The following is a 27,041-nucleotide window of genomic DNA, read 5'->3' as shown; positions in this document are numbered from 1 at the left end:
TGTAACAAAAGATATACAAAGTAACACTGGATATACAATATAACATTAGATATACAATGTAACAAAAGATACACAAAGTAAAACGGGATGTATACTTCTTGTCATGTGTGGAAATGTACAGTCACCTCCACGTTTATCCAGGTGTATGATTCATGTGGGTTGAATTGCAGGACTCCGTACTGGTTAGATACAGTTACTGCCAACAGAGGATTCAAATATTCAATATTTTAGTGTATTTATCAAAGAAGTAAAGTTTGGTTTTCATTCTTGTAGTACATGTATGGAATCAAGTCAGAAAAAACGCAGCTCCTACAGAAAAGCATGCATTCCATGCAAAAGTTGACTTTTATGCAAGCTCCATGCATTTCACAACCCAAGAATGGGTATAAAAACGTGTGTTAACGGGATTCCATATGCATTGTTTAGCATCCTACTGACAACAGCCACTCAGAAAAACAACAAAATTACGCAATTATTCAACATTACGCCTGCGAGCCTTTGATATACTTGAAACAGGATCGAGTCAACGTGATGTTGCAAGACAATTTAACGTCCACAGAAACACCATTTGGTGTTTATGGCATCTTTGGCAACAGACGAATGCGGTCAGAGACCATCCTCGGAGTGGCAGGCCACGCGCAACCAATAATCGTCAAGCCATCTGGATTCAAACAACACACCTACGAAATCGATTCCAGCCAGCAACAGTGACTACAAGAAGCATCCCTGGCCTTCGACGAATATCTTCACAAACCGTACGTCGCCGCCTCAGATGTGCAGTAATTGTCGCCAGAAGACCCGCCAGACGTACCATTTTGACAGGAAACCACCTTCAAGCACATCTACAGTGGTGTAGACAGCGTTTACGCTGGACGGCCATGCAGTGGGGACAAGTCCTATTCACTGACGATTCTCGTTTTCACCTAAGCCACAGCGTTTGACGAATTCGAGTGTACCAACGTCGAAGTGAACGTTACGTCAATCATTGTGCCATGGAAGAAGACCGGTTCGGGGGCGGCAGCATTATGGTATTGGGTGGGATTACAGCAAGACAGAGGACCCGTTTGATAGTGGTAGAGGGAAATCTCAATGAACAGCGCTACTGCGACGAGATCATCGGCCCTATTGTTCTACTGTTTTTGCGTCGTCAGGGTCCAGGCATTACCTTTCAACATGACAACGCCCGGCCTCATATTGCTCGACTTGTTCAGGATTCTCTTTAACAAAACAACTTGAATGTCATTCCCCTTGCCGGCTCGCTCCCCTGATCTCTCACATGTGGGATGAGATGGATCGGCGCCTTCGACGTCAACCACCTGTTCCACAGACACTGTAGGAACTTCGAAACATCCTCCAGCAGATATGGACAGATATCCCACAGGACTTTGTGCGACGCCTGGTCCATTCCATGACACGAAGGTGTGTTGCTTGAATCGCAACCACAGGTGGACACACACGCTATTGATTTGTAAATTGACATTTTGGCATGTTCATGTTTTTTATATGAAATCACGCGTTTTCTGAAGTCAGTATGGCAAATTAAACCATTTGAACACTTTCAGGAGTCTTTTAACTGTTTTAAATCGAAATTGTTTCGGATTTAGTAAAAATGATACTTTGCATTAAATCATATTCAATGTCACAGGTACTTTTGTTATATATATTCCCAATCAAACCAGTCCATAGTACCGTAGCTCACCAAAGATGGACACATGACACAAGTCGCTGTCAGCTTTGACATTTTAATATTTCCTTCATAAATACTGAGGACTTGAAACTAGTACTAATTTCTATTGATTGCCGGAAAATATGATTGCATCAAAAACAAAAGAAAACAGATGTTTTCTGAACCAGGACATCCATTTCCAGAGAAAATAAGACCTAATAAAAGTGCAAAGGTGAATGCAAGGTAAACAATTTGAATACAAAATTAATATGTACGTAACACCACAAAAAATCGGACATGCATTTTGAGAGAATTTAGGTGCAGAGTCAAAGAACAAATATCTAAATATACTCACACGCAAAAGAAACGCAAGTGGCTTTAAGCAAATAGGTAACAGACACTGAACCATACATTGATACGAGTTTTAGCATGTAGTTAAGCCTGATGGTGTTATCAATGTTTTTGGATGCATTTTGGAAGCCCCGAGTAAAAACGCAACAAAAAAACGAATCGCCAAAACACACCATTTCAATGAAGATGTGGGTATCATGCACCCATTTCTCGCGAAATCGAAAATGCACAAACTGTCACGATCTGTATTGGGTATAAAACTGTGGCCGATTTTGGACATTCCACTCCTTGGTTAACAATGCCACGCCTATCTCAAATTCAGAGAAACCAGCTATCGGACGTTTGGAAGCTGGAGAGTCTGTCCAAGATGTTGCCCGTCATTTAAACGTTACCATAACCACAATTTACCATCTCCTGCATCGATGCAATGCTACACAGACAACAGATGACCTTCCTCGGAGCGGTCGTCCTAGGGTCACCACACGTCGACGAGATCGGCAGATTACCCATCAACACCACCGACATCCGTTCCTAACTGCAAGTGAAAGAACTGGACAGACCATAGGAACACATAATCGACACATTAGCCGGGACACTGTGATCCGACGTCTCCGTTCCAACAACCTCAGATGTCGCCGACGAGCTTTCTGAATGTTGGTCAAGGTCGGGGACACGGCGTCACTGCTCAGCGGTATATCGACCTAGTGATCAGACCCCACGTTGTTCCATTTTTTGCACAACATCAACAACACATTTTCCAGCAGGACAACGCTCGTCCCCATGTTGCCAGAGCTACCATGGCCATTCTGCAACAAAACAACATCCGTGTTCTACCGTGGCCAGCCCTCAGCCCTGATCTGAACCCCATCGAACACTTGTGGGATGAGGTTCAAAGGCGTCTGCACAATGTACGCCCAGTCCCTACAACTGTCGATGAACTACGCACAGCTACTCTGGAAGTGTGCAGGAGGATCCCTAGGGCCTTCACAAATCGTCTGATCCACTCAATGTACAGGAGATGTGTGGCAATGATCAATGCTAATGGGGGCCACACCAGGTATTGACTGAACTTTTGGGTATTGACCCGAAACTGTGTAAGCCCTTAACATTTAAAAAAAAATATATGTCATCTGCCTTTGAATCCCTTAAACTGTCTTCAGTAAATTTTTTTGGCAATCTTGCCCACTTATTATTTCTTCTCTTTACTGTTGAAAATAAATAACATGTATACTGCATACTCGACTTGCGTTTCTTTTGCGTGTGAGTATATATTTTGTTACAAAAAAGGAACATATATGAGAGTCCCACTACTATCTACATATGTGTTGCATCATATATCATACTTTACACAAACAAATGGCTGAATAGTGGTCATCAATACACTTGATAAAATGTGGTTCCTCCAGAGCAAAGTAAGGTGTCGCCGCTGTGGCACCATCCATGTTAAGTTTTGTCTTTTTGAGGAGTTGATGTTTGCAGAACCTGTGCGACATTGGAGAGCATTATTGAGCAAGGTCGAAATACAAAAGGTCAAATAATGGTCCAAATTTCATTTTCATGGACAAAGTTGACCACAAGAGGTTTTCTTCATTATGGTCAGCATGGGGACCGGATGACATCCCTTTGGACAAATTGGTGAGAACAAGCATGTCAAGTGTCAGGGCAGAGGTGGCTTTCACGGACAAGATGGACACACTTCTCACACTGCGCCAAATTGCCTCAGAAACTTAACCAACGAATGGTTCATTTTGTTTTTTGCGATATCAAGTGATGTACCGGCACAACATGTACTGTTGATGTCAACTATGTTATGAGAGACAATGTACTCTACAATCTGAACATTGCCTGCATCACAAGCCGCATGAAGGATGTTGTCAACATACTGATCCTTCACTGTCAGGTCACACCCTTTACTCACAAGTAGGTCAAACACTGCCTTCTGTCCCTTTAACACTGCCAGCATCACTGGTGTTCTCCTCTCATAACCTGCACTGTTGATGTCAACTATGTTATGAGAGACAATGTACTCTACAATCTCTACACTGCCCCCAACACAAGCCTTTTGAAGGATGTTGTCACCATACTCATCCTTCACTGTCAGGTCACATCCTTTATTCACAAGTAGGTCAAACACTGCCTTGTGACCCTTTCACACTGCCAGCATCACTGGCGTTCCGCCCATATTACCTGCACTGTTGATGCCAACTATTTCATGACAGACTATGCACTCTACAATCTGGACATTGCCTCCCTCATAAGCCGCATGAAGGATGTTGTCACCATCCTTATCCTTCACTGTCAGGTCACATCCTTTACTCACAAGTAGGTCAAACACTGCCTTGTGTCCCATCAACGCTGCCCTCATCACTGGTGTTCTGCGCACATCATCTGTGCTGTTGATGTCAACTATGTTATGAGAGACAATGTATTCTACAATCTCTACATTGCCTCCTTCACAAGCCTTATGAAGGATGTTGTCACCATCCTTATCCTTCACTGTCAGGTCACATCCTTTACTCACAAGTAGGTCAAACACTGCCTTGTGTCCCATCAACGCTGCCCTCATCACTGGTGTTCTGCGCACATCATCTGTGCTGTTGATGTCAACTATGTTATGAGAGACAATGTATTCTACAATCTCTACATTGCCTCTCTTACAAGCCCTATGGAGGATGTTGTCACCATCCTTATCCTTCACTGTCAGGTCACATCCTTTACTCACAAGTAGGTCAAACACTGCCTTGTGTCCCTTCAACTCTGCCAGCATCACTGGCGTTCTGCGCATATTACCTGCACTGTTGATGTCAACTATGTTATGACAGACAATGTATTCTACAATCTCTACATTGCCTCCATTACAAGCCGCATGAAGGATGTTGTCACCATCCTCATCCTGCACTGTCAGGTCACATCTTTTACGCACAAGTAGGTCAAACACTGCCTTGTGACCCTTCAACACTGCAAGCATCACTGGTGTTCTGCCCACATCATCTGCACTGTTGATGTCAACTATGTTATGAGAGACAATGTACTTTACAATCTCTACATTGCCTCCCTTCCAAGCCTTATGAAGGATGTTGTCACCATACGTATCCTTCACTGTCAGGTCACAACCTTTACTCACAAGTAGGTCAAACACTGCCTTGTGACCCTTCAACACTGCAAGCATCACTGGTGTTCTGCCCACATCATCTGCACTGTTGATGTCAACTATGTTATGAGAGACAATGTATTCTACAATCTGTACATTGCCTCCCTCACAAGCCACATAAAGGATGTTGTCACCATACTCATCTTTCACTGTCAGGTCACATCCTTTATTCACAAGTAGGTCAAACATTGCCTTGTGTCCCTTCAGCGCTGCACTCATCACTGGTGTTCTGTCATGACCTGTACTGTTGATGTCAACTTTGTTATGAGAGACAATGTATTCTACAATCTGCACATTGCCTCCCTCACAAGCCGCATGAAGGATGTTGTCATCATACTTAGTCTTAACTGTCAGATCACATCCTTTGCTCACAAGTAGGCCAAACACTGCCTTGTGCCCCCCCAACACTGCCCTCATCACTGGTGTTTCTTGAGATATATTTATCCCATTGAAGTCAACTTTGTTTTGTGCAACAATAGATTCTACTATATCTAAATCTCCTCCCGTGCAGGCGAAATGAAGGATGCTGTTTTGTTTGTCATCCTTTACAGAGAGATCACATCCTTTACTCATCAGCGTGAACATGTCAGCATCCCCTCTCTCCGCTGCCCACATTGCTGCAGTTTTCCCACGTTTGTCCTGTACAAAGTCAACTCGTTTCTTCACAGACAAAACACACTCAGCCAGCTGGAGATTCCCTGTCTGAGCTGCAACAAGTACCACATCATTCCCATCATAGTCCTGTCTGTGTACATCAGCTCCAGCAACAATCAGATGCTGACAGATGTCTGTGTGTCCACTGAACGCTGCCACCAACAGGGGTGTTCTCCTGTTTCTGTTCACAGCATTTATGTCAAACGTCCCTGATGACAGGAGATGCTCCACTATAGCCTGGTTACCTCCCTTGGATGCCAGATGTAGCAGTGTGTTCTTGTCAGTGTCTACAACTGACAGATCTCCTCCTGTGTTCAACAATGTGTCAAAAATGTGTTTATGTCCTCTCTCTACACAATACGACACAGGTGTTTTATTATAACTGTCTGTCTCGTTTACATCCTGATACACCACATCCTGTACAATACCCAAGTTTCCCCCTTGACTGGCGTAGTGGAGAACTCCACGTGTCTTTGTGTCCTTTATTGACAATTTACACTGTTTTTTAGTTAGAAACTCAAACATGATTCTGTGTCCTGCAGCTGCTGCTAACATCACTGGAGTCCTCCCGCTGGCATCCCTCGTGTTGATGTCAATCTTTCCCTTTGACAGGAGGAACTCTGCCAGCTCCACGTTCCCTGCTTCTGCTGCTGTGTGAAGCAGACTCAGACCACTCACATCCACAAGTAACATGCTCGATCCTTTCTCCTCTAGGTGTGATTTCAATTTTGAGATATAATGTTTCTTGTGTGTCAACATGAACCTATTCAGGCCATGTCCTCTTGCTCGTAGAAACTGTGACATGTTCAGGCAGTCACCAAAATGTCCATGAGAGAGTGTTTCAGACATGCTGAAGTCCACCGGAGAGATGTGACAGTTCTTTGACAAAAGTAACTGAAACACATCTCTGTGGCCTCTGCATGCTGCAATCATCAAAGGTGTCTTTCCATAATGGCCTCTGTGGTTGATGTCAAACAGCTTACAGGATATCAGATGTTTGACAATCTGGACACTGCCTCCCTGACATGCAAGATGTAGGATAGTATCACCGTTATCATCAACACCAGTCAGGTCACACTTCCTTTCATCTGCCAGATACTCATACAACTGACCATGACCTTTCAGTGCAGCCATCATGACAGGTGTTCTCAAGTCCTGTCCTGGCAGATTCTTCCAGACCTCCATGTGGGGAAGCAGTAACTTGGCAACATCTGTATATCCCCTCAATGAGGCCAGATGGAGGGCAGAATGTCCGACTTTGTTTTTGATCAGACACTCTGCCTCATGTTTCAGTAAGATGTTGACCATGTTGGCATTATTCCTGCCCACAGACATCATAAGAAGAGAGTTTCCATCAGCATCTGTATAGTCTGGTGCAATGGTGATATCTCCCCTCTGTAGACCCAGCAGCTGCTGCCGTAGATACAGGAAGGACTTGGTGTCATGTAGTCTGATACAACAAGCTAGTTCTTCACTGACATGTACCTGTGACAGTTCCTGTTTCTGTAACACCTTCTGACACAGGTAATCGTTGCGAGACTGTAGGACCCAGTACAAGAAGCTCCTTGAACCCATGGACGAATCAGCTGTATCCTGTGATTGTAGAACATCCATAAAACTGTCCTCGAGCTGTGTCAGGAACCTGTCTATGTTGTCCTCACTGCTAAGAACTGGGTGACTGAATGTGTGTCTGAACTTCCCTCTCCTTGTGTCTTCTACCAGCTTTGTCAGTAACATGTCTGTGTTGTGACTGGAGATGAAGATGGTTTTATAAGGTATGTCTGGGAGAGATTTCTTGTTGCCAGTCTCACATATAACTTTGCTGTTTTTCCAGAGAACTCCAGGAAACTTGTTGTCAACAACAAACACACAGGCGTCATATATGACAGGGTCTGTGAAACTAATATTTTTGCCAGACTGACATAGATAGGTGGCGCACAATGTGTGTAACATGTCAGGAAGATTATCTGTTCTTAATTCGGGAAAGAGAGACTGATCCTCTCTCACACCATAGTCACTTTCATACTTATATCGATAGCTGTCTTTCAATTTGTTGCCCGAAACCAAGATATATATTACTGCAGCAGAATAATCAACAATTCTAAGTAATCTTTCTATTTCTTTACTGAAATGTGAGTGAGGAGATGCGAAAAATGTTATGGGATCTGTGGTAGGTCTGTGTTGAGAGAAGTGTTTGATGACCTTGGGGAAACCGACATATGAAGGAAGGTTAGCTATGATCTCCTCCCGTGTGTCCGATGGAATGTCTGTCTGCATCTGCAGCATCTGGGAATATTCCTGCTTTGTTCTGTCCCAGTTCTGTCTTCCTATCTGTGTTATGTCCGTCTTTCGATTGAAGGTATCTCGTTTGCAGGTCAGGCATATAATAAGAACACAAACAAGCTTGTTGGTATAAGTTTTCTTGCGTATCTCACTGACAAAGTTTGAATATACCCAGTGCTCTGGCATGTCATCAATCACCACCAGTGTAGGTTTAGTTGCCTGGAATACATCCATGTTGAAGTGCTCCCATCTGCTGTAGAAGACTGTGTTGTATCCTTGTTGCTGGTAGTCACAACACAGCATGTGTCCTATTGTGGTCTTACCTTCCCCAAGACCACCAGTCAGCATCACCAGGTTGTGTTGTTGTAGCTGGTCTCGGACTTCCTGGTAGGCAGCTGTCTTCACAAATAATCTCTTCCAATCTGAAACATATGGCTCATTTGTCAAAAGCTGAAGACAAAAAATAACATATACACATACTCGCACTGATACAACCACAGAATACATGAAGTAACATACAGAGTACATGAAGTAAAATAACATACAGAGACTGTATCTACTCATAACAGCAAAACTGCAGAATAAACACTTTTGAAATCCAAAGTGTAACAGATAATTTATTGTCCTCTTGCTTATCATGATTATTCCCTTCATTCATTACTGTGGTGACGAGTATTGATTAAGCATTCCATATCTAACATCCAGCACCCATGCATGCTTCGAAACGAAACCTTTTGGAAAATGGATCACGTGTCAAAAGACAAAAATAACATTTACTTTTTATTCTTGTAATGATATAGCCGAAGAATAACCACTTTTGAAATCAACCTTAATGATTCTGTGACGGGGATTAATTAAACATTCCAGATCTAACACGCATCATCAACGCTGGAAAATATGTGTTACAACTAAAACAATATCTTTTAAAAGGGAAAGTGTATTGTTGAGGTTGAAGACACCTATTAACACTACTGTTTGTAAATCAGATATGGAGAGTCAAATTCTACCTGTGAGTTTTCTTGATGGCCTTTGGTGCTGAGTCATCGTCCTGAATATGTCAACCATCTTCCCATCTCTGGAAGTCAAGGACTGATGTACAGACACATGCGCTGCAGTTTTGTGAAGTTGCTGGATCCTGGACAGGAAGTTACCAGAACATTTGTATATATCTGGCGATATGACGCCATGCACGGGACGAAAGTTTGTGTAAGTTCTGCTCCTGACAGCGACAGTCAGAGCCCGGGCCTGTGTGGAGTTGTAAAAAACAGCGTCAGGCTCATCTCTGGAAACAAACGTCAGGACGAGAACCACTCCGTCTGTTGTAAAGATGTAGGCGTCGCAGATGACGCTGTGTGGAGCTGGCACCTCCACCTCTGGCTCCAGGAACGTCAGCGCAGGGGAGTTGATGTAGACGAAGTTTAAATTAGGTATGGATTTGACGGATGTTAAAATATCCGGCCTTACAAATAGCTTCACGTCTATTGGATGAATGCAGTCTGCAACTGTAACACAGACAATGCAATGAAATAATGTTGACATTTTTCATCAGGTCACTTCATTTACACCTGATTTCAGTTGTGCAATAATCGCAGACAAGCTGTTGTAATACTATTGTAATAACATTATCTATCACCTGAAGCTGTCTACCGCAGGATATATCACTTGGGTCTCCTAGGAAATATTGCTATTATGACATTGCATCATAGTGCTCAGCAGATCAATGTGACGTCATTGGTTGCTCTGATCTCACAACGAAATGACATCACCAATCGTTCTGCTACTGAACTGGTTAGCTGTAATTTTTACACCAGTTACTACTGTCTACAAGCTGAAAACATAGTAGCGTGATTTTGTAAGGTAAATAAAATATCGCCATCCTCGGCAAGACATGGAGGTTTAACTGGTATCGACTAGTGTTCATATATTTAATATAAAAAAATATGAGGGTTTTTTCTCTATTGATTTCGTATGCATTGGTATTTATCAATGGCCACGTTCAATAACATAACTGAAAATCATTGTTATGTCTTTGCAATGCACACTATATATCAACTTAACTTACTGTCAGGTGTTTCAAATACTGCATAGGAATAGTCCATATCTGGAAGTGTAGCAAAGACAGTGATGTCAGAGTAAATTGTACATTAATAGTCACACAAGTGGGCATGGTTAATCTTCAGTATATTATAAGTTATCAATGCAAGAGAATAAAACAGTCTATATTATCTAACACTCCATTTGGCGTATAACTTATACATTCACAAACAGTGTTGAATTTGATTTATGCCATGGATATTGTGACCACGCTGGGACAAGTTGAATCTGGGTCTTCGTGCTTTAACACGTTAACCCCTCCACTCTTACAGGAGAATAAACTTGTTGATACCGTGATGATAGTGATACTTGTATTGCTGAAGTGAATTCAGTCTGAGATATACCCCTACCGTCAAAGTCCAGATACTTGACCCCTGCTGTCGGTCGTGGTCTGGTGATGGAGTGCTGCACCTCCACGTCAGAGCTGTAGGTGCTGGACAAATCCGAGTCTTCACTCTCGTTGGATGACATTGTGACTTCTGTGGGATAGCGCTCTTTGAGGGAATCTTCCCCCAATGACACAAGACAAACAGTGAAATCTTTTTCCTATATTCTCTTAAAATATTTGAAATCCAAGTGTCAAGCCAATCACTATGTTTTTCAACTTAATGTCAAGTACCCTGCATAGCTAAATATATTTGCATAACAACATTCATGAAAAAAGAAACAGTCACTGTATTCACTACACATCTTTTATCTGTGTGTTTAGATTGTTTTCGTTCTCTGTCTCCTTCTCATTGTTTGTATCCCTTTCCACGAAGGGAGCTGCCGGATTCTTCGTAGCCACTCAGTCCTTTTCATTCTGAATATACCATGTTTCTGTATTTCATAAATTCTTGGCCCCTGTTTGTCATAGAAGACAATTCCACCAAAGAACCTCACTGCTACTTCCAGTACACACTTGTTTCCCACGTCAGGTAGTCTATGGATTCCTATCTTGACGAGATCAGACGGTGGGTCACAAAAATGACCAGTGAAAGATAACACACACAGTTCCTCCTCTACCTTCCTGGACAGATCATCCTTAAGTTCTTCTGGATTATCAACCTGAAATCCGACAAAATGGGGAACTTTAGTCTTGTAACCATTCTCCGTGACCTCTCTTTCCTCTACTCCCACAAAAAACGATCCTCCACCAGGAACTTTAGAGAAAGACGTTATATTGTCCTTGAGTTTAAGATCTTCCCAAATATACTGCACATGTGAGATGTCATTCATTGGACAGAACAGTTTCAGTTCAACATTCTGAGATTCTTGGTACAGCTGCAGCTTGTCTTGATCAATTCCCTTTAAAGCAGGTGCACCATGTGATGCCTCGTATCGAGAATGTGCCAGCAAGGAAACTAAATTAAAAGTTGTCGGATTTGTTTTTTCAAAGTCATTGCATATCTTGGTGTTAACATTTGCCGTCGAAATTCCACACGTGAGAGCTACATCTATCAATAAAACATCTTGATAGTTTTCAAAGCCTATTGTCTCATGCAACCATGTCGTGCGATATGTGTCCACATAGGAAGATCCACACTCAATCAAGTCCTGTAGAGTTTTGTCCACAAACTCGTGGAAGTACTCCAGATACCTGTCTCCCTCCTTCTGTCCGTGTAGGTGAACCAGCAGATGTCCCCCGAGCGTGTTCCTGAGAGCTGACACTTTCTTCTCTATGTCCTGGAGGATCTTCTTCTTCCCCTTCTTGACCTCCTTATTCCTTTTTGGACCTGTGATGATGCTTCTGTCTGCGTGAACGGTAAAGCTGTGTGGAGCAGAGCTATACTGTCTTTATTCACGTTCAAGAGATGCGCAGGGTTGGCACATATCTGAAATAATAATAATAATACAAATAATAATAATACTACTACTAATAATAATATTAATAATAATCCCAACACCCCTTACTCACCTCCTTTACATAGATGACCTTGAACTCAATTCCAATGGAGGATCTACACTAAAAAAACAGATTCTGCTTGTCGAGTCCTTTCCTAATGATATCGCCTTTGGACTCGACAAATGAAATATTCTTAATCTGAAACGTGGCAAGGTAGAAGAGTGAGGATCAGTAAGTTTACTTCCGTTGTTGAACTTCTCGTGGAAGGTCAGGCCTATACGTACTAAGGGATGCACATTAGTTACAAACTCCAGATTGCCCAGAAAGAAAATCTGGAGTTCAGATACTTATGCTGTGCCCGTCCCTTCGTTTTCTTTTGCTGTTGTTGATTGGACAAAACAAGAAATTCAGGGTATTGATACCCTCACACGAAGAATCATGCAAACAGCTTTTCCCTCAATCGCTTATATTTACCAATTATGATGGGAGGGTGTGGTTTGATTAATGTGGAGGCTCTTCATGAAAGAATTGTTTTCTGCACTTTTGCACACATTTATTTGTCCGACGATCCTATTGTGAAGCATGTCAAGACTCATGATGAAAACAAGACACTCCACAGTTTTCGTAAACGAGCCAAGGATGTGGGACATAATCTTAATTTGGGTGTTGATTTTGTTGATGGTTCTGTACTGCTGGGCGTTACAGAAATGAGTGTCACCCAAGCGAAGTACCATATCAAATCCGACAAGACTCAGATCTTCAAGGAGAGGAGAACGACCACTGCATCGAGTTTATGTGCAGTGTGTTGAGAAGGTAAGTAACCCTGCAGAGTCCTTTGCTTGGATAAAGTTGGTTGGCCTGAAAAGTAAAAGAGAAGGCTTTCTGCTTGCTGCTCAGGACCAGTCACTTCCCACTCGAAACCGTCGATGTGTGATGTTGCATCAAAATGTGAATATGCAATTTGGTTCGCTCAAGCAGTAATAGGTCATCTGAGCAAAAGGTGATCTGTAACTTAGGTGATATGGTGGAAGCCCATATATTAACAGACATGGGGTCAAAGCACGTGCTAATTAACACGTTTCTATATGCACAGACGGATAGCGACGCTGATTTTTGAACTTTAGTTAGGACACTGACGTTGGAAAAAAACCTTTAATCCGTTACCACGTTTAAGATAAAAGACCATAACTATAAGGTGTAATAAAGTCCCAAGTGATTTATTAGTCACCACCGTAAAGGTAACTTAAACCCCAAGGGAAATCAACATTTAACATACATCAGCAATGAAAAACAAAAACAAAAGTATGGTCCGTCCCTACATCTGGAAACTCTGTCACACGCTTAAACACCCACTTTCAAAGACACCCATGCAAACGGACACATTTATACTGTATACATAGCTTGTGCATCATATAAGGAACTGACAACTCGGATAACGCAAACGTTTTGGGCTATCCCCAAGAATGGGTGACTCTCTACCCAATCCCAGTCATTTTGCAATGAGTGTTCCCTAGTTTGGTCAATAAGCTGAATAAAAATTGAATAAAAGTCATTTTACCCATGTTTGGATAATTCAGTTAGTGTTGAAGCACATGTTCAAGCACTAACATCACATCAAACATTTCAGAATTAGATAGTATGTGGGACTTGGACTGACTTTTCACAACACATCTCTGCCTGTGTTCCTCAGCCTTGGAGAGAGACAGTTTACACCTGTGCTGGCTGGACAGATTTGAATACCGCGTACTTTCAATCTCTGGAATTTCACCTTTTGTATAGACATTTTGCATTATGCAATTTTCGATTTTCATCACGTTGTATTTGTGGCAAATATTTTGCATTTCCAATGATGATTTGTTTGTCTGTGCGGAAAAGCGGAAAGCATTACTAGCATACCTGTATTAGCTTGTTGAATAATAATGGCAATGGGAACCTTTTTTGTTGGTTTAGTTGTTACTGTTTAAGACCACACTCAGCAGTATTCCAGCTTTATGACTGCGGTTTGTAAATAAGCGAGTCTGGACAGAGAATCAAGTGATTGATATCATGAACATTGATACACGCAAATGGGATACGATGACTTGCATGAACCAAGTCAGCGAACCTGACCATCCGATCCCGTTAGTCGCCTCTTACGATAATCATAGACAAGCACGGGTTGCTGACGACCTATTCCAACTCGGATCTTCACAGGTCTTGTCTCACACTTCCTCAGTGCATCGGCAACTTCAGGTGTTCCACTGTCAAATCGGGGGTTCCACAGACATATGAACATACAGACACATAGAGACAATCCCAAGCTTGAATTCCTCTACAGGGGCCCCTAAGGTATGCATACAGCACCCACAAGGCTGGGCAGTTAAGTAAGCAACCATTCTTTTGGGAGCATCACACCGACATTATAGGAAGAGAAACTTCAAAGAATTACTGAAGAATATTATTGTTGAATGTTATAACAGACAGGTGACAAACAAGTCTCACCTTGTGACGATCTCCTTGTATTTCCAAGGTTTCCTTAATCTGAAGAACAAACCACATATGATTCTCGGTTCTGGTTATTAATATGTCCATTGAGGTACTTGGTGAATTGCCACAGAAAGGATATCAGGATGTATGTCCCAAACAATTGTTTGTACCCTGTATCGTTGAAACTCTTGAGTCACTTTGCACAATGTCGTTCAGTTGTTGTCTTCTCATTTACCCGTAGTCTGTGTCATCTACTCCTGCTCTATCGATTTTTGCGAAACATGTCGCAACTACGAGTAACCATCCAGTTGATTAGCCCTGTGAAATGTTTAAGCTGTCTAGTCAACGACTGCTAATCGATGCTCAAGAGTCGTGTTGTCAATTGTTGATGACGAATTTGTTCCCCTGTGTATTCCAGTGTTTGTGTGTGTATACATGCGCATCTCTCTCTCTCTCTCTCTCTCTCTCTCTCTCTCTCTCTCTCTCTCTCTCTCTCTCTCTCTCTCTCTCTCTCTCTCTCATGTTTGAGGGGTTGGATTATGTTTGATGTGGATGGGGTTGGGGAATGGGGGATGTCGGATGTGTGTGGGGGTTAGAGGTTGATAGATGTGGGTGGGGTTGGAGGATGATAGATGTGGGTGGGGTTGGAGGATGATAGATGTGGGTGGGGTTGGAGGATGTTGGATGTTGGTTGGGTTGAGGGATGGAGGAAGGAGGATGGAGGATGCGGTGGTGTTGGAGGATGGGGGATGCGGTGGTATTGGGGGATGTGGGATGGAGGATGGAGGAGGAGATGGAGGTTGGGAAATGTGGGTAGGGTTGGAGGATACATGATGTGGTTGGGGTTTGAGGATGTATGATGTGGTTGGGGGTGGAGTATACAAATATATATGTAGGTGTGTTTGGGGATGAGGTGGGGTTTGAGGATTAGGGATGTGAGTGGGGGTGGGAAATGTGGTGGGATTGGAGCATACGGGATATAGGTACGGTTGAAGGATGTGCGTTTGACATGTATAAGAATCACCAAAACCCATTACACATTATTTTTTTAATTGTTTGATCTAACTTATTCAAAGCGTGTAGGTGTAGGAGTTGGGACATTTATTTTCAAAATATAGAGATTAAGTTTCAGTTTGAGAGTTATCAAGTTACACTGTGATAACAACACTCTTCAATAACAGAAATCAATTTCCGGGCTTGCTTTGCAACACTGTCAGGACTTCCATACCTTGGAAATGTGATGTGATGTGATGTAATGTTTGTTGTTAGAAAAGAAGCGAACTGAAACTAATCCTCCTGCGAGAATTATTCCAAATCATTATTATTTATGGTTTATTCATAGTAATAGGGCAAGAGGCCCAAGTACATAATCATATGTAAGATAGATTTACATTGTGACAAGAGACAAATATTACACTGTATTATTTTTCAGAATATAAACTTTTTTTTGATAAATGTTACAAGTTTCTTTAACCATGTGGTACTTCTTGTGTTCATAAAATTTTCACCAGTATTACAATGTTTACAAATTCTTACAGAATAATCTAATCCCTCTCGTCTTCCTGTATTATATCGTAATGGTTACTCACTTAACTGTAATAAGCATCAATACCGTCTTATTTTTCTACTCCTAAACACAGTGATCTAATATTCAGTACAGACAGTAGTTTTAACTTGGACTAATATCGCAGTTTCCCAGAATCAAACACTGAAGCATGAAGAGTCTGCCAGTTACAATCTATTAATCATTGCTGGATCATTGAAACAAAATGTTTTACACCCGACACACACGGTGCATTCCATACATCACCATTGAATTCCAAATCGATCCAATCTATTTTGACTATTTTCTTTTAAGCTTTAAACATCATTCAGGCGCACACAATCTTTATAACCTAGGAAACGAGTACACAAACTAGCAATGCATTATCAGATCAATATAATAGTGTCGTATTTTGTACAAAAGGTTTGACAAACACCACCAGGAACCAACAACACAATCACATTGTATAACAGGTTTCATATTCCCTGTGTCTCAACGTTGCATGATGGAATTATTCAAGTTCATGACACCCCTACCTACTTCACGCCACGAACAAACGAAAACCAAACGTAAAAAAAAGTACATATTGCTGTTTGCAACAAACAAAGTCGTTTCAAATTTTCAAAGACGAAATTTGGTAAGATAAACTTAAATACGACTAGGTAATAACTTGAACATATATATTTAATGAATACATTTGACAGGCTACATGCGACACTGTGAGGCTAATTGTTCACGATTTGCTGTCAATTACACCGCCAACAACCTTTGGAAGTGGCAACTCAAAGTAAACACAGGTTTTTACCGTTTTAGATCACACCAAATGAAGACAGATCAGTATATGGATTTACAGACAATAAAAGGACCAAGAAACGATAGATACAGACAGACAATGTACTTGAGTAACAGGCCGCTGGCTCATAATATACTCAAAAACAAAAGTTCCTGTGACTCCAATATTTCCATGTATTTTTCAAACAAGTAAAGTTGGGTTTGCAATGTTGCAGTACATGTATGGAATCAATTCACAAAAACGCAACTGCTACAGAAAAGCATGCATTCCATGCAAAAGTTGACTTTTATGCAAGCACCATGCATTTATTTCATTACCAAAGAATGGGTATAAAAACATGTGCGTTGACGGGATTCTATATGCATTGTTTAGCATCGTGCTGACAACAACCACTCAGAAAAACAACAAATTTATGCAATTATTCAACATTACGAAATGCCACGCCTGTCCGAAAATGAGTGAACAACACACCTACGAAATCGAATTCAGTCAACAACAGTGACTGCATGAAGCATCCCGGGCCTTCGACGAATATCTTCACAAACCGTACGTCGCCGCCTCAGATGTGCATGGATTGTCGCCAGAAGACCCGCCAGACGTCCCATTTTGACAGGAAACCACCGTCAAGCATGTCTACAGTGGTGCAGACAGCGTCTATGCTGTACGGGCATGCAGTGGGGACAAGTTCTATTCACTGATGAGTCTCGTTTTCACCTCAGCCACAGGAATGGACGAATACGAGTGTTCCAACGTCGAGGTGAACGTTACGTCAATCATTGTGTCATGGAAGAAGATCGGTTCGGGGGTGGCAGCGTTATGGTATTGGGTGGGATTACAGCAATCGAGCTCATGTGGCATGAGATAAATCGGCGCCTTCGATGTCAACCTCGTGTTCCACAGACACTCCAGGAACTTCGAAACATGCTCCAGCAGATATGGACAGGACTTTGTGCGACGCCTGGTCCATTCCATGAGATGAAGATGTGTTGCTTGCATTGCAACCAGAGGAGGACACACACGCTATTGATTTGTAAATTGACATTTTTTTCATTTTGATGAAATCACGCATTCGCTGAAGTCAGTATGGCATATTAAGCATTTGAACACTTAAAGGAGTATTTTATCTGTTGCAAACCGATTTTTTTTCAGATTTGGTAAAAAGCATAACTTTGCTTTAAATCTTATTCAATGTCTCAAGAACTTTTATTGTTCAGTATACATCAATGACATGATAATTCACATATGTAGATTAACAATTACCCCTTGCGTTTCCTGTACCGTCACCACCTGACCTGACTTGCAGACTCCAGGGGCTGACTATCCCTAATTCAGGAAGGAATGTATAGCATTCAAATCCTCTAAAATTGCCACAGCGGAAAAATATGTTTAAAAAAAGCCAACAAAACTACGGTACTATGATGGAACAGGGAAATGGTAAACACAAGGAGAATGAAAAAGAAAACCCTTAACAGGGAAAAATAGTAAAATCAGCCTTCGCCCAAGTCCGAGCAGCCAGGACAAAAGTAAAACAGTCTGGTGCAAAATACACGCAATCAGGGGTAAGTGTAAACCTACAATAATATTCCAAGTTAGCCAACGCCCATACAGCCAAAGAAAAGACCAAAATTCTGCCTGAGCACTTATTATCTGTCAGCAGCAACGGAAATTGCAGCAAAGACTTTAAACAGTAAAACATGCTTATGGCTAAGATATCAAAACAGCCACAAAGAAAGTATCTGGTATACAATATACTATTTACTGTGATAGAGCTTAATGATGCAGTACAACATAGGAAATGCACTGCACCTGATCTGGACACGAGTGACGAGATATTGAAAAACCTATCTGATCAAACAAAGAGCTTACTAACCAAGATGTACAACACTATGTGGTCCAAAGGAGAAGTTCCAAAAGTATGGAAACATGCTGAAGTTATCCCGCTTCTAAAGCAAGGGAAAGACGAAGCCCTACCAAACTCTTATCTTATCCAATCAAACTCGAAAAATACGCAATATTTCTAGGGGTGATCCTAGATCAACACCATACTTGGAGCAAACATATAGAATATGTAGAAAGCAGATGTCAAGAAGACCTGAACGTATTTGGGACTATTTTAGGCGCATCTTGGGGCACATCTAGGGAGACTCAGCTGGACCTCTACAAATGTCTTTTTAGAACAATAATGGTTGTAAGGTCTTTCACTCAGCATCAAATACTGTCCTGAGTCGCTTCGACAGAATACAATACAAGGCTAATTCTAGCTACAGGTGCAGCAACAGGTACTTCACTTGAAGCACAACAAGTAGAAACGGGAGAACTTCCATTGAAACTAAAAAGAGAGCAGGCAGTATTATCGTAATGGGGACGAACATGAAACCCTTTGGATTAAAAAAAATATATGGTAAGACAAAAACACCCGAGTTTAAGCCCTAGCTCTTAAAAAACCCTCACTAACGCCATCTGTGTTATTAGTACGTGAACTCATCCGAAGTCACAATTGTGACAACATTCAGCCTCCTGAAAGTCACTTCAAAGGGTTACACCCCCTGGACTTAAAAAATCCCAAAGTTGACACTGCTTTAACACCAGAAGTCACAAAAAGGAAAGCTCATCCCTACTGCGATCAGTAGCTATCACTAAAATGATAACTACCTGGGACAGCTGGGTCTATATAAACAGTGACGGATACAATAATCCTATCAACAAGGGAAGCAAAGGCAGTTAAAGTTCAAGGACTATCATAAATTTACTTTTTCAGTGCCTTATGTGACACAATGCTAGTGCACTGACCTCCATGTCATTTTGTTTGCCTTTTAAGGTAGTGCTCAAGGACAGATTTACTCATGATATATTCACCAGTTGTAGACATTATGTGCGAAAGGCACATTCAACATACATATGTGTGTACAGGTTAAAGCCCCAATATCCGATCAGCGTAATCAGGGTGCATGTGCAGTAAATATTTTACCAAGAAGAGGAAATGGGCAGGGCTTGTTATGTATAGTAACCCACGTGCCTCAATCTAACATACTCGCCCGAAAAAGACAAACATCGTCAGAAAAGTTAATTCTTTTGTTATGATATTGTAACAGTGGATTATTGAAATGTTCAACCAAAAACGTGTCCATACAATGAACGTATTCGTCGGTATGTTTATACATTACAGAGCTTTCCAAAACTTGAAATAGAAGTAGCTCAGCCTTAGGATCAGAAATCAGTGTTTTAGATGATACATAGTGCGCGTCGTGTCTACATCTCGACGTTTCTGAACAGTTACTATGGATATCCTTGTAATGGTTGACCACATTCATAATATTATCGAGGAGCTTGTTAGCATCTTGATCGCAGATCATAATACACCAATAAAAATGAGATACTTTTACTTTGTCCGATAATTCGCGATATGCCACGTCACACCCTCTTTGTATTTGGGACCCAAACACACATATTTAACTTCCTTTGTAACATTTTTCGTAGTATGCCATGTGTCATTTGTTGACGTTGTAGCAGGCCGCTTGTTCCCGATAATCTTATTGATGACCGGATTCCTGTCATGTAATTTCACAGGTACTCCGACACCATTGTCAACACTATCAAGATATTCATAAATACACTGAGTTCCAATAAGTTCGTGTTTTTTTGTGTGCAGACATTGTCTACTTTTGGTACAGTTTCCGTCCTGATAGCTTTGTGAGTTTTTAGCTCCAATGCAAACAATACCTTTAAACCAGAGTTTTTCCATGTGGCATGGCGAGTGTCAGTAAGAATGTCAATTTCATCCATGTTCGGGTATGTCACAATTTCTTCTAAAAATGCATCCTCGCATGATTCACGACTTAAATCACAAACGACTTCTTTATAGTTTGAAAACATATCAGAAATGTAAGCTGAACCAAGTCTCCCAATGTCAGCTGCTTTCGCAAGTCTGTCGTTCTGATTGGGTAATATTCCAGACACAAGGCATCCATGACACATGCGAAACTTTACCAAATATTTGTTACCAAGATAGGGTGAACTGGGCCATATTATCACATTATCTATTTCACATCGGAAAGTAACAAAGGCAGCCTGTCCAATAATTTTCATGTCCGATTTCTGAGCAGGAAATGAGCATGACAAACTGTGCGAAAAAAGTCGGTCACAAGTCATCCGTATTTTCACACTTGCAGAATGAAGAATCACGAGTAAAAGATTCGTCAGTTATATTTCCATTGTTTGCATCATCTGTAAAAACGCGTGCACGGACTTGATCGATAATTTTCTTAATAAAATAAGAGAAAGTATTATCGAGAAATTGTTTGTTTGTTACAAGATTCGGGTTCCCTTCTCCAACGGACACTTCCGGCTGGTCATTTTGTTTGTTATATTTGCTGAAGCAAAAGCACAGTGGAAGTGTTTTGGTTGTTGTGCCTTTCCCAACTGGCGTGGAGGCAGGTATTTATCGAGCAGACAAGGTTTCGCAATTCAATTAGGATATACAATTCTTTATATTTCACACTGATAAAACACAATGATTCTTTGTTACTGCATTAACTTCACTAACATCATCTTGAAGAAACTGTTTGCAAACAAAGTCCAAAACGCTTGACCGAACCTGCATGCCCACTCGCTTTCTCAGCCAGTTCAAACGTCACTCTTCTGTTCTGAGAAAGCAGCAACGTCCTCTCAAGTACAAGCTTGCACCGCCAACCCACATTGTCAAATATCTTATATGACTTTATTTTTTTTTTCACGTCCCAGTAGCATCAAAAATGCTGGAGTAATGAGAAGCTAGTATTATCGTACTTCCGAGGTCACATATCATAAGCCCTGTGTCCCCACGACACGCCCTCGAATGCCACGTCCCACAGTTAGTTGCGGCCGAACACATCCTTAGATTTCCGTTCATAATGGGTGCGACAGTACAGTTACGTCGATGGGCACATTCACCCGGATATCATTGCGGGTTGCGTGAGGGTGCTGCAATCCTGCTGCATCATATGCCTGTAGGATGGTAGCTCAAAGCAAGACGTCAACAGTATACCTGTTGTTTTCAGTCCTGCTATTCTGCGCTAGCTTGGAACGAACAACCACTTACGAGTCTACCGCATAGATTGCAGTTAATATTCATTGAAGGATGCTTCCAAATCGTTGTGTACAAGTGTATTTCAATTTTTACATATCAACAAAACCTGATCTTCAGCAAACCTTGAGTAGTACCCGCATTTCTAATAGACAATGACCCTATGAAAAGTCAAGTCATGTAGTGAAGAGTATACCGGTGCATACAATGCAATAAAACAAAGCATAAATCAACTAGGCATAGAGCAGTCATAGTGCTGGCACCCTAATGTGCTCAATAAGGACACTTCCAATGTAAATATGCCAGTTCTGTGCAAGTATTGTCGGCTTTGATTAACTCAAGCAGTAATGGGTGATCTGAGCAATAGGTGATCTGTAAAGTAGGTGATCTTGGCAATAGGCGATCTTAGCAATAGGTGATCTTAGCAACAGGTGATGTGAACAATAGGTGATCTGAGCAATAGGTCAGCTGAGAAAATAGGTGATCTTGGCAAAAGGTGACCTGAGCAATAGGTGATCTGGGGAATAGGTGATCTGTAAAGTAGGTTATCTGAGCAATAGGTGACCTGGGGAATAGATGATCTGAGCTATAGGTGATCTGAGCAATATGTGATCTAAGCAATAAGTGATCTGAGCAAGAGGATACCTGAGGAATAGGTGACCCGAGCAATAGGTGATCTGATCAATAGGTGATCTGAGCAATATTTGATTTGTAAAGTAGGTGACTTGACCTATAGGTGACCTGAGGAATAGGTGACATGAGCAATAGTTGATATGGCCAAGAGGTGATCTGAGCTATAGGTGATCTGAGCAATAACCGATATGGGCAATAGGTGAACTCTAAAGTATGTTATCTGAGCAATACGTGATCTGAGCAATGGGTGACCAGAGGAATAGGTGATCCGAGCGATAGGTGATCTGGGCAATAGGTGATATTAGCTATAGGTGGTCTGAGCAATAGGTGATCTTGGCAATAGGTGACCTGAGCAATAGGTGATCTGGGGAATAGGTGATCTTAGCTATAGGTGTTCTGAGCAAAAGGTGATCTTGGCAATAGCTAACCTGAGCAATAGGTGATCTGAGCAATAGGTGTCCTGAGCAATATGTGATCTGGGCAATAGGTGACCTGAGCAATAGGGGATCTGAGCAATAGGTGACCTGAGCATTATGTAATCTGGGCAATAGCTGACCTGAGCAAAAGGTAATCTTTGGAATAGGTGACCTGAGGAATAGGGGATCTGAGCAATAGGTGACCTGAGCAATAGGGGATCTGGGCAATAGGTGACCTAAGCAACAGGGGATCTGAGCAAAAGGTGATCTGGGCAAAAGGTGACCTGAGCAATAGGTGATCTGGGGACTAGGTGACCTGAGCATTAGGTGATTTGGGCAAATGTTGACCTGAGCAATAGGGGATCTGAGCAATAGGTGACCTGAGGAATAAGTGATCTGAGCAAAAGGTGTTCTGAGCAATAGGTGATCTGGGCAATAGGTGATCTGTAAAGTAGGTTACCTGAGCAATAGGTGATCTGAGGAAAAGATGATCTTGGCAATAGCTGATCTTAGCAATAGGTAATTTGGGGAATATTTGATCTGAGACAATAGGTGATCTGAGCAATAGGTGATCTTGGGAATAGGTGATCTGTGCAATAGGTGATCTGAGCAAAAGGTGATCTTTGGAATACACGATTTGTGCAGTAGGTGATGTGAGCAATAGGTGATCTTTGGAATAGGCCATCTGAGCATTAGGTGATCTGAGCAGTAGGTGCTCTTTTTAATAGGCGATCTATGCAATAGATGATCTGTAGAGAGGGTGATCTCTAAAGTAGGTGATGTGGTGGGAACCAAGAGATCAACAGACATCGGATCAAAGAACATGTTATGTAACCCGCTTCTACGATTATATGCACAGATGGACGGCCACGCTGATTTCTGAACTTCAGTTGGGACATTGATGTTGGAAACAAAAGTTTAATCCGTTATCACGTTTAAGTAAAAAGTCCATAACTATAAGGTGTAATAAAGTCCCATGTGATTTATTAGTCACCACCGTAAAGGTAACTTCAACCCCAAGGGAAATCAACATTTAACATTTAGGGTCCGTCCCTACATCTGGAAACTCTGTCACACGCTTAAACACCCACTTTCAAAGACACCCATGCAAACGGACACTTTTATACTGTATACATAGCTTGTGCGTCATTTAAGGAACTGCCAACACGGATAACGGAAAAGTTTTGGGCTATCCCGAAGAATGGGTGACTCTCTGCCCAAACCCAGTCATTTTGCAATGAGTTTTCTCTAGTTTGGTCAATTAGCTAATTAGCGTAATCTCTTAGTTTGCGCTAGCAGAACTTGTAGGTTTAATGGATTATTTGCAAGAGTGCTCCACATTAGCCCCGTGATGGAGGACTAAATACTGTTTGAAAATCTGATGAAGACATTCTCCATTTTCTCGAGAAGTAAACATGAACAGATGTCATTGCCACTGAAAAAAAGTCTTTGTACCCAGGTCTGGATAATTCAGTAAGTGTTGACTTGTTACATGTTCAAGCGCTAACATCATAACAAACATTTCAGAATTAGATAGTATGTGGGACTTGGACTGACTTTTCACAACACATCTCTGCCTGTGTTTCTCAGCCTTGAAGAGAGACAGTTTACACCTGTGCTGGCTGGACAGACAAGAATCGAACGTATTTTCCATATCTGGAATTTCACCTATTGGATAGACATTTTGCGTTTTCGATTTTCGCGTTGTATTTGTGCCAAATATTTTGCATTTACTATAATAATTTGTTTGTCTGTGAAGAAAAGGGGATAGTATTACAATCCAACTTATAGCAATGAAAACTTTTTGTTTGTTTGTTTGTTGTTCAACGACAAACTCTGCAATCAAGTGATTGACATAAAAACATTGATACACGCAAATGGGATACGATGACTTGCATGAACCAAGTCAGCGAACCTGACCACTCGATCCCGTTAGTCGCCTCTTACGATAATCATAGACAAGCACAGGTTGCTGAAGACCTATTCCAACACGGATCTTCACAGATCCACTGTCTAATCGCGGGTTCCACAGACAAATGAACATACAGACACATAGAGACAATGCCAAGCGTAAATTCCTCTACAGAGGCCCCTTAGGTCTGCATACGGCACCCACAAGACTGGGCAGTTAAGGAAGCAACCTTTCTTTTGGGAGCATCACACCGACATTATAGGAAGAGAAACTTCAAAGAATAACTGAAGAATATTATTGTTGAATATTATCACATATAGGTTACAAACAAGTCTCACCTTGTGACGATCTCCTTGTATTTCCCAGCATTCCTTTATCTGAAGAACAAACCACATATGATTCTCGGCTCTGGTTATTAATAGGTCCCTTTGAGGTACTTGGTGAATTGCCACAGAAAGGATGTCAGGATGTATGTCCCAAACAATTGTTTGTACCCTGTATCCTTGAAACTCTGACTAACTTTGTTGAGGTTCAGTTATCGTCTGCTGTTTACCCGTTGTCTGCTCCGTCCTCTGCTGCTCTATTGATTCTTGCAAAACATGTCGGGGCAGTTGGAAGCCTGGAATACCTTATTCCAAAACATCAACTCGCAATGATTGTTTGCTAATCGATGCTTGAGAGTTGTATTGTCAATTGTTGATGACGAATTTGTTCCCCTGTAAATTCCAGTGTGTGTTTGCATATGTGTGCGTCTCTCTCTCACTCTCCCTCCCTCTCTCTTCCTCCCTCTCTCTCTCTCTCCTCTCTGTCCCTCCACCCTCTCTCTCCCTCCCCCTCTCTCTCCCCTCTCTCCCACTCTGTCTCTCTCTCCCTCTCTCCCCCCTCTCTCTCTCCCCTATCTCTCCTTCCCTCTCTCTCTCCCTCTCTCTCCCTCCCCTCTCCCACCCCCTCTCCCTCCCCCTCTCTCTCCCTCTCTCTCTCTCCCTCTCTCTGTGTCTCTCTCCCTCTCTCTCTCCACCTCTCTCTCCCTCTCCCTCTCCCTCCCCCTCTCCCTCCCTCTCTCTCTCTCCCTTCCTCCCTCTCTCTCCCTCCCTCTCCCTCTCTCCCTCTCTCTCTCTCCCTCCCCTTCTCTCTTCCCCTCTCTCTCCTTTTCTCTCTTCCCCCTCTCTCTCCCTGTCTCTCTCTTCCTCCCCTATCTCTCCCTCCCTCTCTCCCTCTCTCTCTCCCTCCCCCTCTCTCTCCCTTTCTCTCTTCCCCTCTCTCTCCCTCTCTCTCTTCCTCCCTATGTCTCCCTCTCTATCTCCCCCTCTCTCCCTCTCCCTCTCTCTCTTCCTCCCCCTCTCTCTCCCTCTCTCTCTCCCTCCCTCTCTCTCCCTCTCTCCCCTCTCTCTTCCTCCCCTCTCTCTCCCTCTCTCTCTCTCTCTCCCTCCCTCTCTCTCCCTCCCTCTTCGTATCTCTCTCTCCCCCTCTCTCGCTCTGTCTCTGTGCGGCTGCTTGTATGTGAGGCATGTGTGTGGGGTTGCAGGATGACAGATGTGGCTGGGGTTAGAGGATGATAGATAACCGGTGGGGTGGGTCTGGTTGGAGGATCAGTGATGTGGGTGGGGTTAGGGGATAGGGTATGTGGGAGAGGTTGGAGGATGGGGATGCGGTGGTGGTGGAGGATGTGGTATGTGGATGGCGGGATTGGTGGATACGGGATATGGATGCGGTTGGAGGATGTGCGTTTTACATTTGTATGAATCAGCATAACCTATAACACGTTATTTTTTATCTTATTTGATCTAACTTATTCAGAGCGTGTAGGGACATATATTTTCAAAATATAGAAATTAAGTTTTAATTTGAGTGTTATCAAGTTACTCTGTGATAATAACACTCTTCAATAACAGAAATAATTTTCCTGTCTTGCTTTGCAACACTGTCAGGACTTCCATACCTTGGAAATGTGATGTGATGTGATGTAATGTTTGTTGTTATAATGTCTGTATCATCTAATAGAAGCGAACTGAAACTAATCCTCCTACGAGAATTATTCCAAATCATTATTATTAATGGTTTATTCATAGTAATAAGGCAAGAGGCCCAAGAACATAATCATATGTAAGATAGATTTACATTGTGACAAGAGACAAATGTTACATAGTATTATTGTTCAGAATATAAACTTTTCCTGATAAATGTTACAAGCT

At 42.0% G+C, this 27,041-nt stretch overlaps 2 protein-coding genes across 4 annotated transcripts in view; both read right to left on the bottom strand.

The window, feature by feature from the left end:
- LOC124123574 (serine/threonine-protein phosphatase 6 regulatory ankyrin repeat subunit A-like) overlaps positions 1-27,041 on the bottom strand; it is a 407,486-nt gene that overhangs the window by 125,564 nt on the left and 254,881 nt on the right. The window contains exon 1 of one of the 3 annotated variants that reach the window (XM_048395651.1): positions 14,506-14,804. The exons of the other annotated variants lie outside the window; for them this stretch is intronic. The gene's annotated coding sequence lies outside the window, so the exon portion shown is untranslated. Of the gene's footprint in view, positions 1-14,505; positions 14,805-27,041 lie in introns of those variants that run through there. 3 annotated transcript variants of the gene reach the window in all.
- On the bottom strand, positions 4,095-25,552 carry LOC124123578 (serine/threonine-protein phosphatase 6 regulatory ankyrin repeat subunit A-like). Its single transcript, XM_048395654.1, has 5 exons — positions 25,188-25,552; positions 10,550-12,013; positions 10,168-10,206; positions 9,113-9,607; positions 4,095-8,527 (listed from the first exon to the last, which is right to left on the bottom strand). The coding sequence occupies exons 2-5, from the start codon at positions 10,668-10,670 to the stop codon at positions 4,167-4,169; spliced, it is 5,016 nt and encodes a 1,671-aa protein (XP_048251611.1). The 5' UTR covers positions 10,671-12,013; positions 25,188-25,552; the 3' UTR covers positions 4,095-4,166.

This window comes from Haliotis rufescens, unplaced genomic scaffold (assembly GCF_023055435.1).
Source record: "Haliotis rufescens isolate VD_foot unplaced genomic scaffold, xgHalRufe1.0.p SCAF_14, whole genome shotgun sequence".
In the NCBI taxonomy this organism is placed as follows: Eukaryota; Metazoa; Mollusca; class Gastropoda; order Lepetellida; family Haliotidae; genus Haliotis; species Haliotis rufescens.
This window is presented reverse-complemented; position numbering and strand designations above follow the sequence as displayed.